This window comes from Oncorhynchus mykiss, chromosome 21, assembly GCF_057628025.1.
Source record: "Oncorhynchus mykiss isolate SJ-2025 chromosome 21, ASM5762802v1, whole genome shotgun sequence".
Classification (NCBI taxonomy): domain Eukaryota; kingdom Metazoa; phylum Chordata; class Actinopteri; order Salmoniformes; family Salmonidae; genus Oncorhynchus; species Oncorhynchus mykiss.
In genome coordinates, this window is record NC_143042.1 from 37,007,600 (window position 1) to 37,019,918 (window position 12,319).

Genomic DNA, 12,319 nt, shown 5'->3' on the forward strand with positions numbered 1-12,319 from the left:
ACATTCTGAATGTATAAAGAATCCATATGTTCTTCTGAAATATGACCACAAGAAATACTGGACATTTTAAACTCTTTTTATAGTGGCAATTTGACAAAATCACAATCGTCGTCTTGAATTGGACTCGCATGTTTCTGGTCTCGACTCGGTCTCGTTGTCCTCCTCCCGGTCTTTATTCAGTCTCGCCCCGCCCTCTGGTCTTGAACCGGTCTCAAACACAACACTAGTTTTAAAGCAATTTTGCTGCAACTCCAGACATTTTGCCATGGAGCCTAGAGAAGATATTGCAACTATATAACTAATTTCATATAATTCTACTCATTTTGCCATGGGGCGGATAGGAAAATAAGCTGTTGTACAGCAAATTTCCTGCAATTCTACACATTTTGTCAGAGGGTGGAAAGAAATGTTAGTAGATTTTAAATGACATCTGAATGAGACAAACAAAATCAATGGGGGCACCCATTTAGCTGGCCGCTAAATTATGTAGCGATCTCAAAAAAAAAAAATTGGCTGACATGGGCTACTTGACTATCAGTGACCGAAAGAAGAGAAAAACTGACGATGCACAACCAAATTTCAAAGTGGCACATTATCTATTATACTATATGCTAACTCGCAACATTAAGTCGAGACCCCGACTGAGTTCTAAGGGCCTTCAAAATAGGGACCCCGCCAATTACTCATCCCTGGTCTAGGACTATAGGTATAATCTGCGTCTGGGAAACTGGCCTATATGTTCTGTGTCTGTTGCATGCACAAGAAATACCACACCAGATGTTTCCTCAAGGGACCAATAGTTAATTGAATTTCACCACATGCACCACTGTCATATAGTAAGGACTCAATCCATCTCCCTGAAGAGCATACCATCTTACTGCATTTCAGGTTTCTAACGACACCTCTTACCTGCCTATCCCTAACCAAATAAACTATTTTATGTCACTTCATTCTGTACCATGTTTGGTTGCTAATGACAACTAACACTGCCTATACACCCAACCCAATTGCTTTTTTAAATGTTTTATTCCCCTACTACTGTATCATCTCCTCACCGGTCTGCCTCTCTCCCTCTCCTCTCCTCCTGTGTTCCTCTACTCCAGCTGGCCTCTGACTGGTACCCTCTCGGTCTGCTGTCATACCGCTCATCTAACATTTGAACAGATAGGCTTTTTAATTTTTTTTTACAATTTCTTTACAATTTAAAATATATATTTTTACAAGTACAGTAGAATAGAGAATACTTACTTTACCCACTTTTTTACCACTACATCACTGCTTACGATTGTTTAGAATAAAATAATGGTGTCAGGTCTATAGAATATATGTAGGTCACATTTCTATCGGCATCATTCTAAATATTGCACTGCACTATTCAGTCCTTGCCGACTCACGCTGTCTGTAGCTTTGGGCCCTGACTGTGTCAGAGTAGTGGTTGTGGCTCTGGGCTCGGAGAGCTGCTAGGATCTTCTGTCCAGACGCAGACAGAGGCCCCGAGTACAGCCTATTACTGCTGCTACTGTACCTCTCCATTTCCTATTCCTCCTAGCTGCCTACACAAAGAACAGGAAGAATATCAGAGTTATGATCATGCTTTCTCTGTCCTGTCACTGGTTATATCAAGCTGGTTGATGGAGCCGAATTGTCTTCAAATAAATTGGGGGGGGGGGGGGGGAGAAAAAAAAAATATATAAAACGGAATACTCACACGCACAAAACATTTTTGTATTAGTTGTGAAGACATTAATATTTATTATAATTTCTTACGAAACAAACAAATTACACAAAGGCGCTTACAGGAACATTAACAAAGAACACTAGCAGTAAAACAAGTGACATTACATCTGAATTGAAACTTTTCCACAAGAAAACAGAGAAGAGATCCAATAGTCATCCTCATCCAATTGTCTTTTGGTCAGAACCCTCTCTCCATATTGTATTTCCAAATCCAAGGTGCTTGACATTTAACTGGCACCAGGGGTGGCGAGAGGGAAGAGGAAATGGGTAAGCCAGGGTTCATTAAGGCAGAGCAGGAACCTTTCTCAGTGGCCACTTCACCATGAAGCACCGCCACTACTTTCTGCAGGATTCTCCACTGTTCTGTATGAGCTGTGTTTTGCGCTCACACCCAGAGAAAGGGGTCGTGGAGAGGGGAAGAGAGGTGAAGTAGGAGGTGGTAAGAGAGCCCCGTTACAACCGGCCCTTCTTGGCAGCAGCCGCTTTGCTCTCCAGCTCCTCCACTACTTTGTTCAGCAGCCTGGGGTCCAGGTGGAAGTAAACGTACAGCTCCCTCTCTCTCCTGAGGAGGGGGCTGTGGTCCAGCTGGGAGCGTTTACCCCGGACCTCCCCCATCACGTCCTGCATCAGCCTGTACAGACTGTTCTGCTGGACCTCCAGTTCTCCCAGCCTCACTGTCAACTCCTTGAGAGAGGGGGAGGAAGAGAGGGTACGATGGAAAGGAAAGACAGGGTAGAGGAAGGGTGGAGGGAAAGAGGCTTTTAGTAGACATCCAGAGAGACACATCAGATAACTGCTAGCTAGTGCTGATAAAGTAACGAAGTGGGGACACTAACTTAAAAGTCCTATCCTGTACTGCAAGAACAGTACTCAGTATTTTCTCACATCTGCATACCACAAGTGGTTGAGCTTTTCTAGAATACTGACTGACATACACCAACAGTTCCTCGCACAGATGGTTATTCACAGCTTTATTGACAATAAGACATTTAAAAACAACGACACGTTTTTAGAGAGAAACTAAAGTGTCTCTCTTTACTGCAGGGGGAACTGAGATGAAACCCTGTATGAAGCAAACATGAATTTAGTACATTTTACATAGAGGAAGAAGAAGAGAACCGAGGGGGTGAAAAGGATCCCCGTTGACCTGGAAGAAAAAAACGTGTGCTCTTTACATATTGTACATTACAGAAGTGCCAGTGCCTCATTGTCCAGTCACTATACAAAACCCATATACAAATGCAGTGTTATAAAAGTGAAACATCTCCAGTGAATCCACCACTAAACAGAATTCCATTCATTTCAAAATACTGTATTTATCAAACAACGGGCAATTACTCCGGCAGCAGTGCAAATTACGTATAAAATCCATAGAACCTGTGCTACCACTTCATCTCCCAAACGTGTGTTATAATAAAACTCTGCTAACTCACGCTACTTTGAGAAGAAGACGATGATAACGAGGAAGCGTGTGGGTGTTCATAAACGTACCTGTGCGTTGGGGCAGAGATCCTGGTCAAGTGACGTCGCCGTAGGACATACCTGCGGCGCCAAGAGCAGCTGCTGCAACCCCGAGAAGGTTGCCCGGCGCAACGCCTCGCAGTCGCCGTGGAGACGGGCGCCCGTGTAGTGCTGTTGGCGGGCGGCCCCGGCCAGGGCCTCGCGGCAGGACTGGAGCTCCTCCTGGAGGTCACGGGCGGCACTTTCCAACCCCTCATAGGTACGGAAGGGCTCCTCGCGGCCACCACGTTCTGAGGCGTGGCCTGACTCTAGGATCCGGAGAAGCCTGGGGGAGTGAGGTGTGTCACATACTGTATATTTACATACTGTAAACACACTAGATTAGGTGGGATCTTTTTGCATCATGGGAGAAATGGAGGTGGAAACGCTTTTATGCGCAAATAATGATATAATAACCATCATATCGAAGTAAACTTGGAGTCACACGATGATATGGTGTGTGGTCCTCACACTACGACTCGGGAAACCATACAGTTTATTTGGCTACAGATGAAATAAATGATGAACTTCACAGGGTGGTGAAAGTGCACAGTGATGACCTTGATGCTTGTTTCTAATAAATATTGAGTGTTTTATTCTGGTGATCGAAGCTTTGCTGCCGTTTGACAAATTAAAATAATTGTGCCATTTTGTCCATAATCTTATTATGTAGGCTAATACCAGAGCGCAAACAAAATGTTTGTGACAAAACCAACAGTAGAGGCCCCCCCCCCCCCCCAAAAAAAGGGTAGGGGGCACTATTTTCACCTCCGGATGAAAAGCGTGCCCCAAAAGTAAACGGCCTGTTACTCAAGCCCAGAAGCTAGGATATGCATATAATTGGTAGATTTGGAATGAAAAGTTTCCAGAACTGTTTAAAAAATGTCAGAACTGATTTTTAAAAAAAAACAGAACTTATGGCAGGCAAAAACCTGAGAAAAAAAAATCCTACTTCCTGGATGGATTTATGTTTGTAATTTTACATTGACTGCCTTTACACGGTCCAATGACTTAGGACTCAGATTGCACATCCTATGGCTTCCACTAGATGTCAACAGTCTTTAGAAATAGTTTCAGGCTTGTATTCTGAAAAATGAGAGTGTAAGACCACTCTGAATGAGTGGACCCTGCAGTGTCCCAGAGCTGTTTACTGCGCACGACCGAGAGCGCACCTTTCTTGCTTTTCTTTTATATTGAAGAAGCTATTGAAATATTATTGATTATTATGACTAAAAAACAAACTGAGGATTGATTATAAACATCGTTCGACATGTTTATACTTACTGTGACCGCCTTGGAGCCATTGGATTACTGAACAAAACTCGCCAACAAAACTGAGGTTTTTGGATATAAAGAGGGACTTTATCGAACAAAACAAAAATGTATTGGGTAACTGGGAGTCTTGTGAGTGCAACCATATGTCAAACGCTCCCTAAAACACTTCTGTGAGCAGGCCTTTCTAAATCAACCTGGCCCGGGTATCCTGGAAGGACATTGACCTCATCCCGTCAGTTGAAGATGCCTGGTCATTCTTTAAAAGTAACTTCCTCACCATTTTAGATAAGCATGCTCCGTTCAAAAAATGCAGAACTAAGAACAGATATAGCCCTTGGTTCACTCCAGACCTGACTGCCCTCGACCAGCACAAAAACATCCTGTGGCGGACTGCAATAGCATCGAATAGTCCCTGCGATATGCAACTGTTCAGGGAAGTCAGTAACCAATACACGCAGTCAGTCAGGAAAGCAAAGGCCAGCTTCTTCAGGCAGAAATGTGCCACCTGTAGCTCTAACTCCAAAAAGTTCTGGGACACTGAAGTCCATGGAGAACAAGAGCACCTCCTCCCAGCTGCCCACTGCACTGAGGCTCGGTAACACGGTCACCACCGATAAATCCATGATTATCGAAAACTTCAACAAGCATTTCTCAACGGCTGGCCATGCCTTCCTCCTGGCTACTCCAACCTCGGCCAACAGCTCCGCCCCCCCGCAGCTACTCGCCCAAGCCTCTCCAGGTTCTCCTTTACCCAAATCCAGATAGCAGATGTTCTGAAAGAGCTGCAAAACCTGGACCCGTACAAATCAGCTGGGCTTGACAATCTGGACCCTCTATTTCTGAAACTCTCCGCCGCCATTGTCGCAACCCCTATTACCAGCCCGTTCAACCTCTTTCATATCGTCCGAGATCCCCAAGGATTGGAAAGGTGCCGCAGTCATCCCCCTCTTCAAAGGGGGAGACATCCTGGACCCAAACTGTTACAGACCTACAGTGCCTTGCGAAAGTATTCGGCCCTCTTGAACTTTGCAACCTTTTGCCACATTTCAGGCTTGAAACATAAAGATATAAAACTGTATTTTTTTGTGAAGAATCAACAACAAGTGGGACACAATCATGAAGTGGAACGACATTTATTGGATATTTAAAACTTTTTTAACAAATCAAAAACTGAAAAATTGGGCGTGCAAAATTATTCAGCCCCTTTAAGTTAATACTTTGTAACGCCACCTTTTGCTGCGATTACAGCTGTAAGTCGCTTGGGGTATGTCTCTATCAGTTTTGCACATCGAGAGACTGACATTTTTTCCCATTCCTCCTTGCAAAACAGCTCGAGCTCAGTGAGGTTGGATGGAGAGCATTTGTGAATAGCAGTTTTCAGTTCTTTCCACAGATTCTCGATTGGATTCAGGACTGGACTTTGACTTGGCCATTCTAACAGCTGGATATGTTTATTTTTGAACCATTCCATTGTAGATTTTGCTTTATGTTTTGTTGGAAGACAAATCTCCGTCCCAGTCTCAGGTCTTTTGCAGACTCCATCAGGTTTTCTTCCAGAATGGTCCTGTATTTGGCTCCATCCATCTTCCCATCAATTTTAACCATCTTCCCTGTCCCTGATGAAGAAAAGCAGGCCCAAACCATGATGCTGCCACCACCATGTTTGACAGTGGGGATGGTGTGTTCAGCTGTGTTGCTTTTACGCCAAACATAACGTTTTGCATTGTTGCCAAAAAGTTCAATTTTGGTTTCATCTGACCAGAGCACCTTCTTCCACATGTTTGGTGTGTCTCCCAGGTGGCTTGTGGCAAACTTTAAACGACACTTTTTATGGATATCTTTAAGAAATGGCTTTCTTCTTGCCACTCTTCCATAAAGGCCAGATTTGTGCAATATACGACTGATTGTTGTCCTATGGACAGAGTCTCCCACCTCAGCTATAGATCTCTGCAGTTCATCCAGAGTGATCATGGGCCTCTTGGCTGCATCTCTGATTAGTCTTCTCCTTGTATGAGCTGAAAGTTTAGAGGGATGGCCATGTCTTGGTAGATTTGCAGTGGTCTGATACTCCTTCCATTTCAATATTATCGCTTTCACAGTGCTCCTTGGGATGTTTAAAGCTTGGGAAATCTTTTTGTATCCAAATCCGGCTTTAAACTTCTTCACAACAGTATCTCGGACCTGCCTGGTGTGTTCCTTGTTCTTCATGATGCTCTCTGCACTTTTAACGGACCTCTGAGACTATCACAGTGCAGGTGCATTTATACGGAGACTTGATTACACACAGGTGGATTGTATTTATCATCATTAGTCATTTAGGTCAACATTGGATCATTCAGAGATCCTCGCTGAACTTCTGGAGAGAGTTTGCTGCACTGAAAGTAAAGGGGCTGAATAATTTTGCACGCCCAATTTTTCAGTTTTTGATTTGTTAAAAAAGTTTGAAATATCCAATAAATGTCGTTCCACTTCATGATTGTGTCCCACTTGTTGTTGATTCTTCACAAAAAAATACAGTTTTATATCTTTATGTTTGAAGCCTGAAATGTGGCAAAAGGTCGCAAAGTTCAAGGGGGCCGAATACTTTCGCAAGGCACTGTATATCCATCCTGCCCCGCTTATCTAAGGTCTTTGAAAGCCAAGTCAACAAACAGGTCACTGACCATCTCGAATCCCACCGTACCTTCTCCGCTGTGCAATCTGGTTTCCTAGCCGGTCACGGGCGCACCTCAGCCACGCTCAAGGTACTAAACGATATCATAACCGCCATCGATAAAAGACAGTACTGTGCAGCCGTCTTCAGCGACCTTGCCAAGGCTTTCGACTCTGTCAATCACCATATTCTTATCGGCAGACTCAGTAGCCTCGGTTTTTCTGATGACTGCCTTGCCTGGTTCACCAACTACTTTGCAGACAGAGTTCAGTGTGTCAAATCGGAGGGCATGCTGTCCGGTCCTCTGGCAGTCTCTATGGGGGTGCCACAGGGTTCAATTCTCGGGCCGACTCTTTTCTCTGTATATATCAATGATGTTGCTCTTGCTGCGGGCGATTCCCTGATCCACCTCTACGCAGACGACACCATTCTGTATACCGGCCCGTCCTTGGACACTGTGCTATCTAACCTCCAAACGAGCTTCAATGCCATACAACACTCTTTCCGTGGCCTCCAACTGCTCTTAAACGCTAGTAAAACCAAATGCATGCTTTTCAACCGTTCGCTGCCTGCACCCGCACGCCCGACTAGCATCACCACCCTGGATGGTTCCGACCTAGAATATGTGGACATCTATAAGTACCTAGGTGTCTGGCTAGACTGTAAACTCTCCTTCCAGACTCATATCAAACATCTCCAATCTAAAATCAAATCTAGAGTTGGCTTTCTATTCCGCAACAAAGCCTCCTTCACTCACGCCGCCAAACTTACCCTAGTAAAACTGACTATCCTACCGATCCTCGACTTCCGCGATGTCATCTACAAAATAGCTTCCAACACTCTACTCAGCAAACTGGATGCAGTTTATCACAGTGCCATCCGTTTTGTTACTAAAGCACCTTATACCACCCACCAATGCGACCTGTATGCTCTAGTCGCCAGACCCACTGGCTCCAGGTCATCTACAAGTCCATGCTAGGTAAAGCTCCGCCTTATCTCAGTTCACGATGGCAACACCCACCCGTAGCACGCGCTCCAGCAGGTGTATCTCACTGATCATCCCTAAAGCCAACACCTCATTTGGCCGCCTTTCGTTCCAGTTCTCTGCTGCCTGTGACTGGAACGAATTGCAAAAATCGTGGCAAGAAGCAATGCGGCTTGGCTAGGTTTCGGAGGACGCACGGCTCTCGACCGTCCCCTCTCTCGAGTCCGTACAGGAGTTGCAGCGATGGGACAAGACTAACGACCAATTGGATACCACGAAATTGGGGAGAGAAAGGGGTTATAAAAAAAAATAAAACATTTAAAAAAAAGTGCGTTACATCATCACGCAGACTTTTATCCGCAACAAGTCAATTTTATGGGAACATCTCTGGTGGTAAAATGTGCTTATTTTATTTATTGTAGATTTTAGAATTTTTGTATAAAAATGTGTCGCCAATTGGATGAAACCTAGCTAGCTAGTCAGGGAAATATAAGTGCTGAAAACATTTTGGCTCACTAATTATAAACGGAATGGAGAAAAAAAAGTTTGGGTGCAGGTACAGCCGATTAACGCTAACTACAGTGAGGGGGAAAAGTATTTGATCCCCTGCTGATTTTCCACGTTTGCCCACTGACAAAGAAATTATCAGTCTATAATTTTAATGGTAAGTTTATTTGAACAGTAAGAGACAGAATATCAACAAAAAATCCAGAAAAAACGTATGTCAAAAATTGTATAAATTAATTTGCATTTTAATGAGGGAAATATGTATTTGACCCCTCTGCAAAACATTACTTAGTACATGGTGGCAAAACCCTTGTGGCAAGTTGCCTTGGCCGTGTGTTTTGGTTCATTGTCATGCTGGAATACCCATCCACGACCCATTTTCAATGCCCTGGCTGAGGGAAGGAGGTTCTCACCCAAGATTTGAAGGTACATGGCCCCGTCCATCGTCCCTTTGATGCGGTGAAGTTGTCCTGTCCTCTTAACAGAAAAACACCCCCAAAGCATAATGTTTCCACCTCCAAGTTTGACGGTGGGGATGGTGTTATTGGGGTCATAGGCAGCATTCCTCCTCCTCCAAACACAGCGAGTTGAGTTGATGAGACCAAAATGGAGCTTTTGGCCTCATCTGACCACAACACTTTCACCCAGTTGTCCTCTGAATCATTCAGATGTTCATTGGCAAACTTCAGACGGGCATGTATGTGCTTTCTTGAGCGGGGGGACCTTGCGGGCGCTGCAGAATTTCAGTCCTTCACGGCGTAGTGCGTTACCAATAATTTTCTTGGTGACCATGGTCCCAGCTGCCTTGAGGTCATTGACAAGATCCTCCCGTGTAGTTCTGGGCTGATTCCTCACCGTTCTCATGACCGTTGCAACTCCACGAGGTGAGATCTTGCATGGAGCCCCAGGCCAAGGGAGATTGACAGTTATTTTGTGTTTCTTCCATTTGCGAATAAACGCACCAACTGTCACCTTCTCACCAAGCTGCTTGGCGATGGTCTTGTAGCCCATTCCAGCCTTGTGTAGGTCTACAATCTTGTCCCTGACATCCTTGGAGAGCTCTTTGGTCTTGGCCATGGTGGAGAGTTTGGAATCTGATTGATTGATTGCTTCTGTGGACAGGTGTCTTTTATACAGGTAACAAACTGAGATTAGGAGCACTGCCTTTAAGAGTGTGCGCCTAATCTCAGCTCGTTACCTGTATAAAAGACACCTGGGAGCCAGAAATCTTTCTGATTAAGAGGGGGTCCCTCATTAAAATGCAAATCAATTTATAACATTTTTGACATGCGTTTTTCTGGATTTTTTTGTTGTTATTCTGTCTCACTGTTCAAATAAATCTACCATTAAAATGATAGACTGATAATTTCTTTGTCAGTGGGCAAACGTGAAAAATCAGCAGGGGATCAAATACTTTTTTCCCTCACTGTATATTTTTATTTATTTATTTACAAATCAACACTTGGAGTCAAATATCGATATAGCTTCCAAAAAGAATACTGTGATATGCAACTGTATTGATACCCCCCCCACCCCAATCACTACTGTACTGATTATCAATGCACTGTGTTCCATATTTATTTTAGTGTGAGAGAAGCAAATACATCTGGGTCGCTTTCAGTGAAACAGGAAATAACTACCTAAACCCGTCCAATAAGAATGCCTTGTTTTCCATTGAAAAGCATTTTGCTTCAGTGTCCCTGACTGAGCACGACCCTGGTTCCTGTCCTCCTCTAATCCTTACCTGGTGAAGGATGCATCCTTGGAGCTGATGATGGACTGAGGACTGGGTCTGGGGTTATGGGACAGCTCAGGATGGGCTAGGGCCTGGATCCTGAGGGCTGCCTCCTCTCCTCCCTCCCCCAACCGGCCTGCCACCTCCCCAAGCTGCTTCAACACCTGCCTACCCATCCTCAGTTCCATCTCCTGGGCCAGGAGGAGCAGCTCGAATGAGGCCTTTTGCCGCAGGAGGTGGTCTCGGACCTAGATGGAGAGATGAAGGAATGGATGGATAGAGAAAGAACGTTATTATCCTCTAAGGATGGCAACAATAGAAACATTGAAAATACGTACAAGATGATAATGATGGACTGAACGATGATAATTGTTTCACCTGGTGTTTAAAACTAAATGATGGGAAAACCCATGCAGATCTGAGTATGGATTTCTAACAACAAGATCCAAAACAGCATTTGTACAAAACTAAGTAACTGTACCTGCTCCTGTCTGGAGGTGTAGTAGTCCTGTCTGGCCAGCTGCAGGTCCAGGTCTCCCCTCACCACAGGCACGTTGAGCAGCCTGGCGCTCTCCCTCAGAGCAGCCGGTAGAGACCCCTGGAGGAGAGACTCCAGATCAGCCGCCACGCCCTGCAGCTCACGCCTAGACACAGCTTCACGCGCCTGGAGAGCAGAGGTGGAGTTGGTGGTGCCCTGGGAGAGGAGAGAAAGAACGATAAAAGGTTGCATTAGAGAGTAAGTATGATGATGTTTGTTTGTAAGGCTGGTGTGATTGTGTGTACAGACTACAAAGCATGCAACACTTACAAAACCAACAGCACTAAAGACTAAGGCTGAACTGTGGTAGATGTACTACTCTAGTCTCTAACACTCCAGTGCCTTACCTTGGTGAATGACTGCAGGTTCCCTGTGATCCACTCCAGCCCAACCCTGGCTCCCTGCTCTTCTGCCCTGGCCTTGATCAGCTGGTGCTGGGCCACCATATGACCCCACTGGAGCCTGGCCATCTCCTTCCTCCTCTGCTCCACAACTCTCTCCTCCGTCTCTTTTCCACCCTTCTCCTTTATTTCATCCCCGTCATCGCAGAGGCTGAGGTCCAGGAGCTGGAAGCGTTCGGAGCAGGACGTCTCCACCATGTTGCTGATGCCCTGGAAGAACTGGCGCTGGGTGAGGGCGGCCAGGGCCTTTGTGTTAAGCTCCTCCTGGTGGAGGTAGGGCTCCAGGGACAGCTGGGAGAGCAGGACAGGGGGCCCTGGAGGGGCGGTGATGGTCACAGAACCAGAGGCAGCAGCCTCTCCCTGGGCCTTTCCTTCGTTGGACACTGGGTCTATTTTGAGGAATGATCCTAGCTTTTTCACCTCGTCCATGAGGTTCTGTAGCGCGGCGTTGGTTCCAGCGTTCTCCGCCCCCAGCGCCACGTTGGCGTCCTTCAGCCTGCTGGCAGCAGCGTCCTGCTGGGAGGCCAATCGGAGCGCAACGTCAGCCCGGGCGGTGGCGAGCACCTGCAGCTTCTTGTACCTGCGCTGTTTTAGCTGCTTCTCCTTTTTCAGAGCAGATAGCTCTGCCTCTAGATCCTCCACGCTCACCTCCCCCTCCGCTGAGGAAGGACCGACCACACCTATTCCAGCAGCAGGCCCACAGGTCTTGAGGACCTCATCAAGCGCAGTCCCATCGAGGATGGGCTTGCCAGAGTTGCGGAGGGCCTCGAAGGCCCGGGCCTCCTCCGGGGTGAGCACATTTCCCTGGTTGAGGGTGCGGCAGACGAAGCGTAGGAGTTGGAGGTTTTCCGGAGCGCAGTCGAAGAGCCAGTCAAACTCAGAGCCCTTCAGGGATGCGATGCCTGGGTAACCTAGGCGACCCAACGCCTCCACGAACTGACCACCGTCTAACATGATGACAGCACTCTACAGGCTACCAAACTGTCAG

General features: G+C 46.0%; 2 protein-coding genes across 4 annotated transcripts in view; both read right to left on the reverse strand.

Annotated features, from left to right (window-relative positions):
* The window catches only part of poln (polymerase (DNA directed) nu), an 82,372-nt gene extending 80,823 nt beyond the window's left edge, over positions 1-1,549 (reverse strand). The window contains exon 1 of the mRNA XM_090213369.1: positions 1,373-1,549. Within this exon, the coding sequence (XP_090069495.1) occupies positions 1,373-1,533 (161 nt within the window). The 5' untranslated portion in view covers positions 1,534-1,549. The remainder of the gene's footprint in view (positions 1-1,372) is intronic.
* Positions 1,550-1,720: 171 nt separating this feature from the next.
* Positions 1,721-12,319, reverse strand: part of haus3 (HAUS augmin like complex subunit 3) — a 31,102-nt gene continuing 20,503 nt past the window's right edge. For 2 of the 3 annotated variants that reach the window (XM_036957884.2, XM_021577863.3), the window contains exons 2-6: positions 11,278-12,312; positions 10,874-11,086; positions 10,402-10,640; positions 3,229-3,523; positions 1,721-2,421 (exon numbers count right to left, since the gene is read on the reverse strand). In XM_036957884.2, the coding sequence (XP_036813779.2) occupies positions 2,191-2,421; positions 3,229-3,523; positions 10,402-10,640; positions 10,874-11,086; positions 11,278-12,285 (1,986 nt within the window). In that variant the 5' untranslated portion in view covers positions 12,286-12,312 and the 3' untranslated portion in view covers positions 1,721-2,190. The remainder of the gene's footprint in view (positions 2,422-3,228; positions 3,524-10,401; positions 10,641-10,873; positions 11,087-11,277; positions 12,313-12,319) is intronic. The other variant, XM_021577864.3, reaches the window with a different exon arrangement.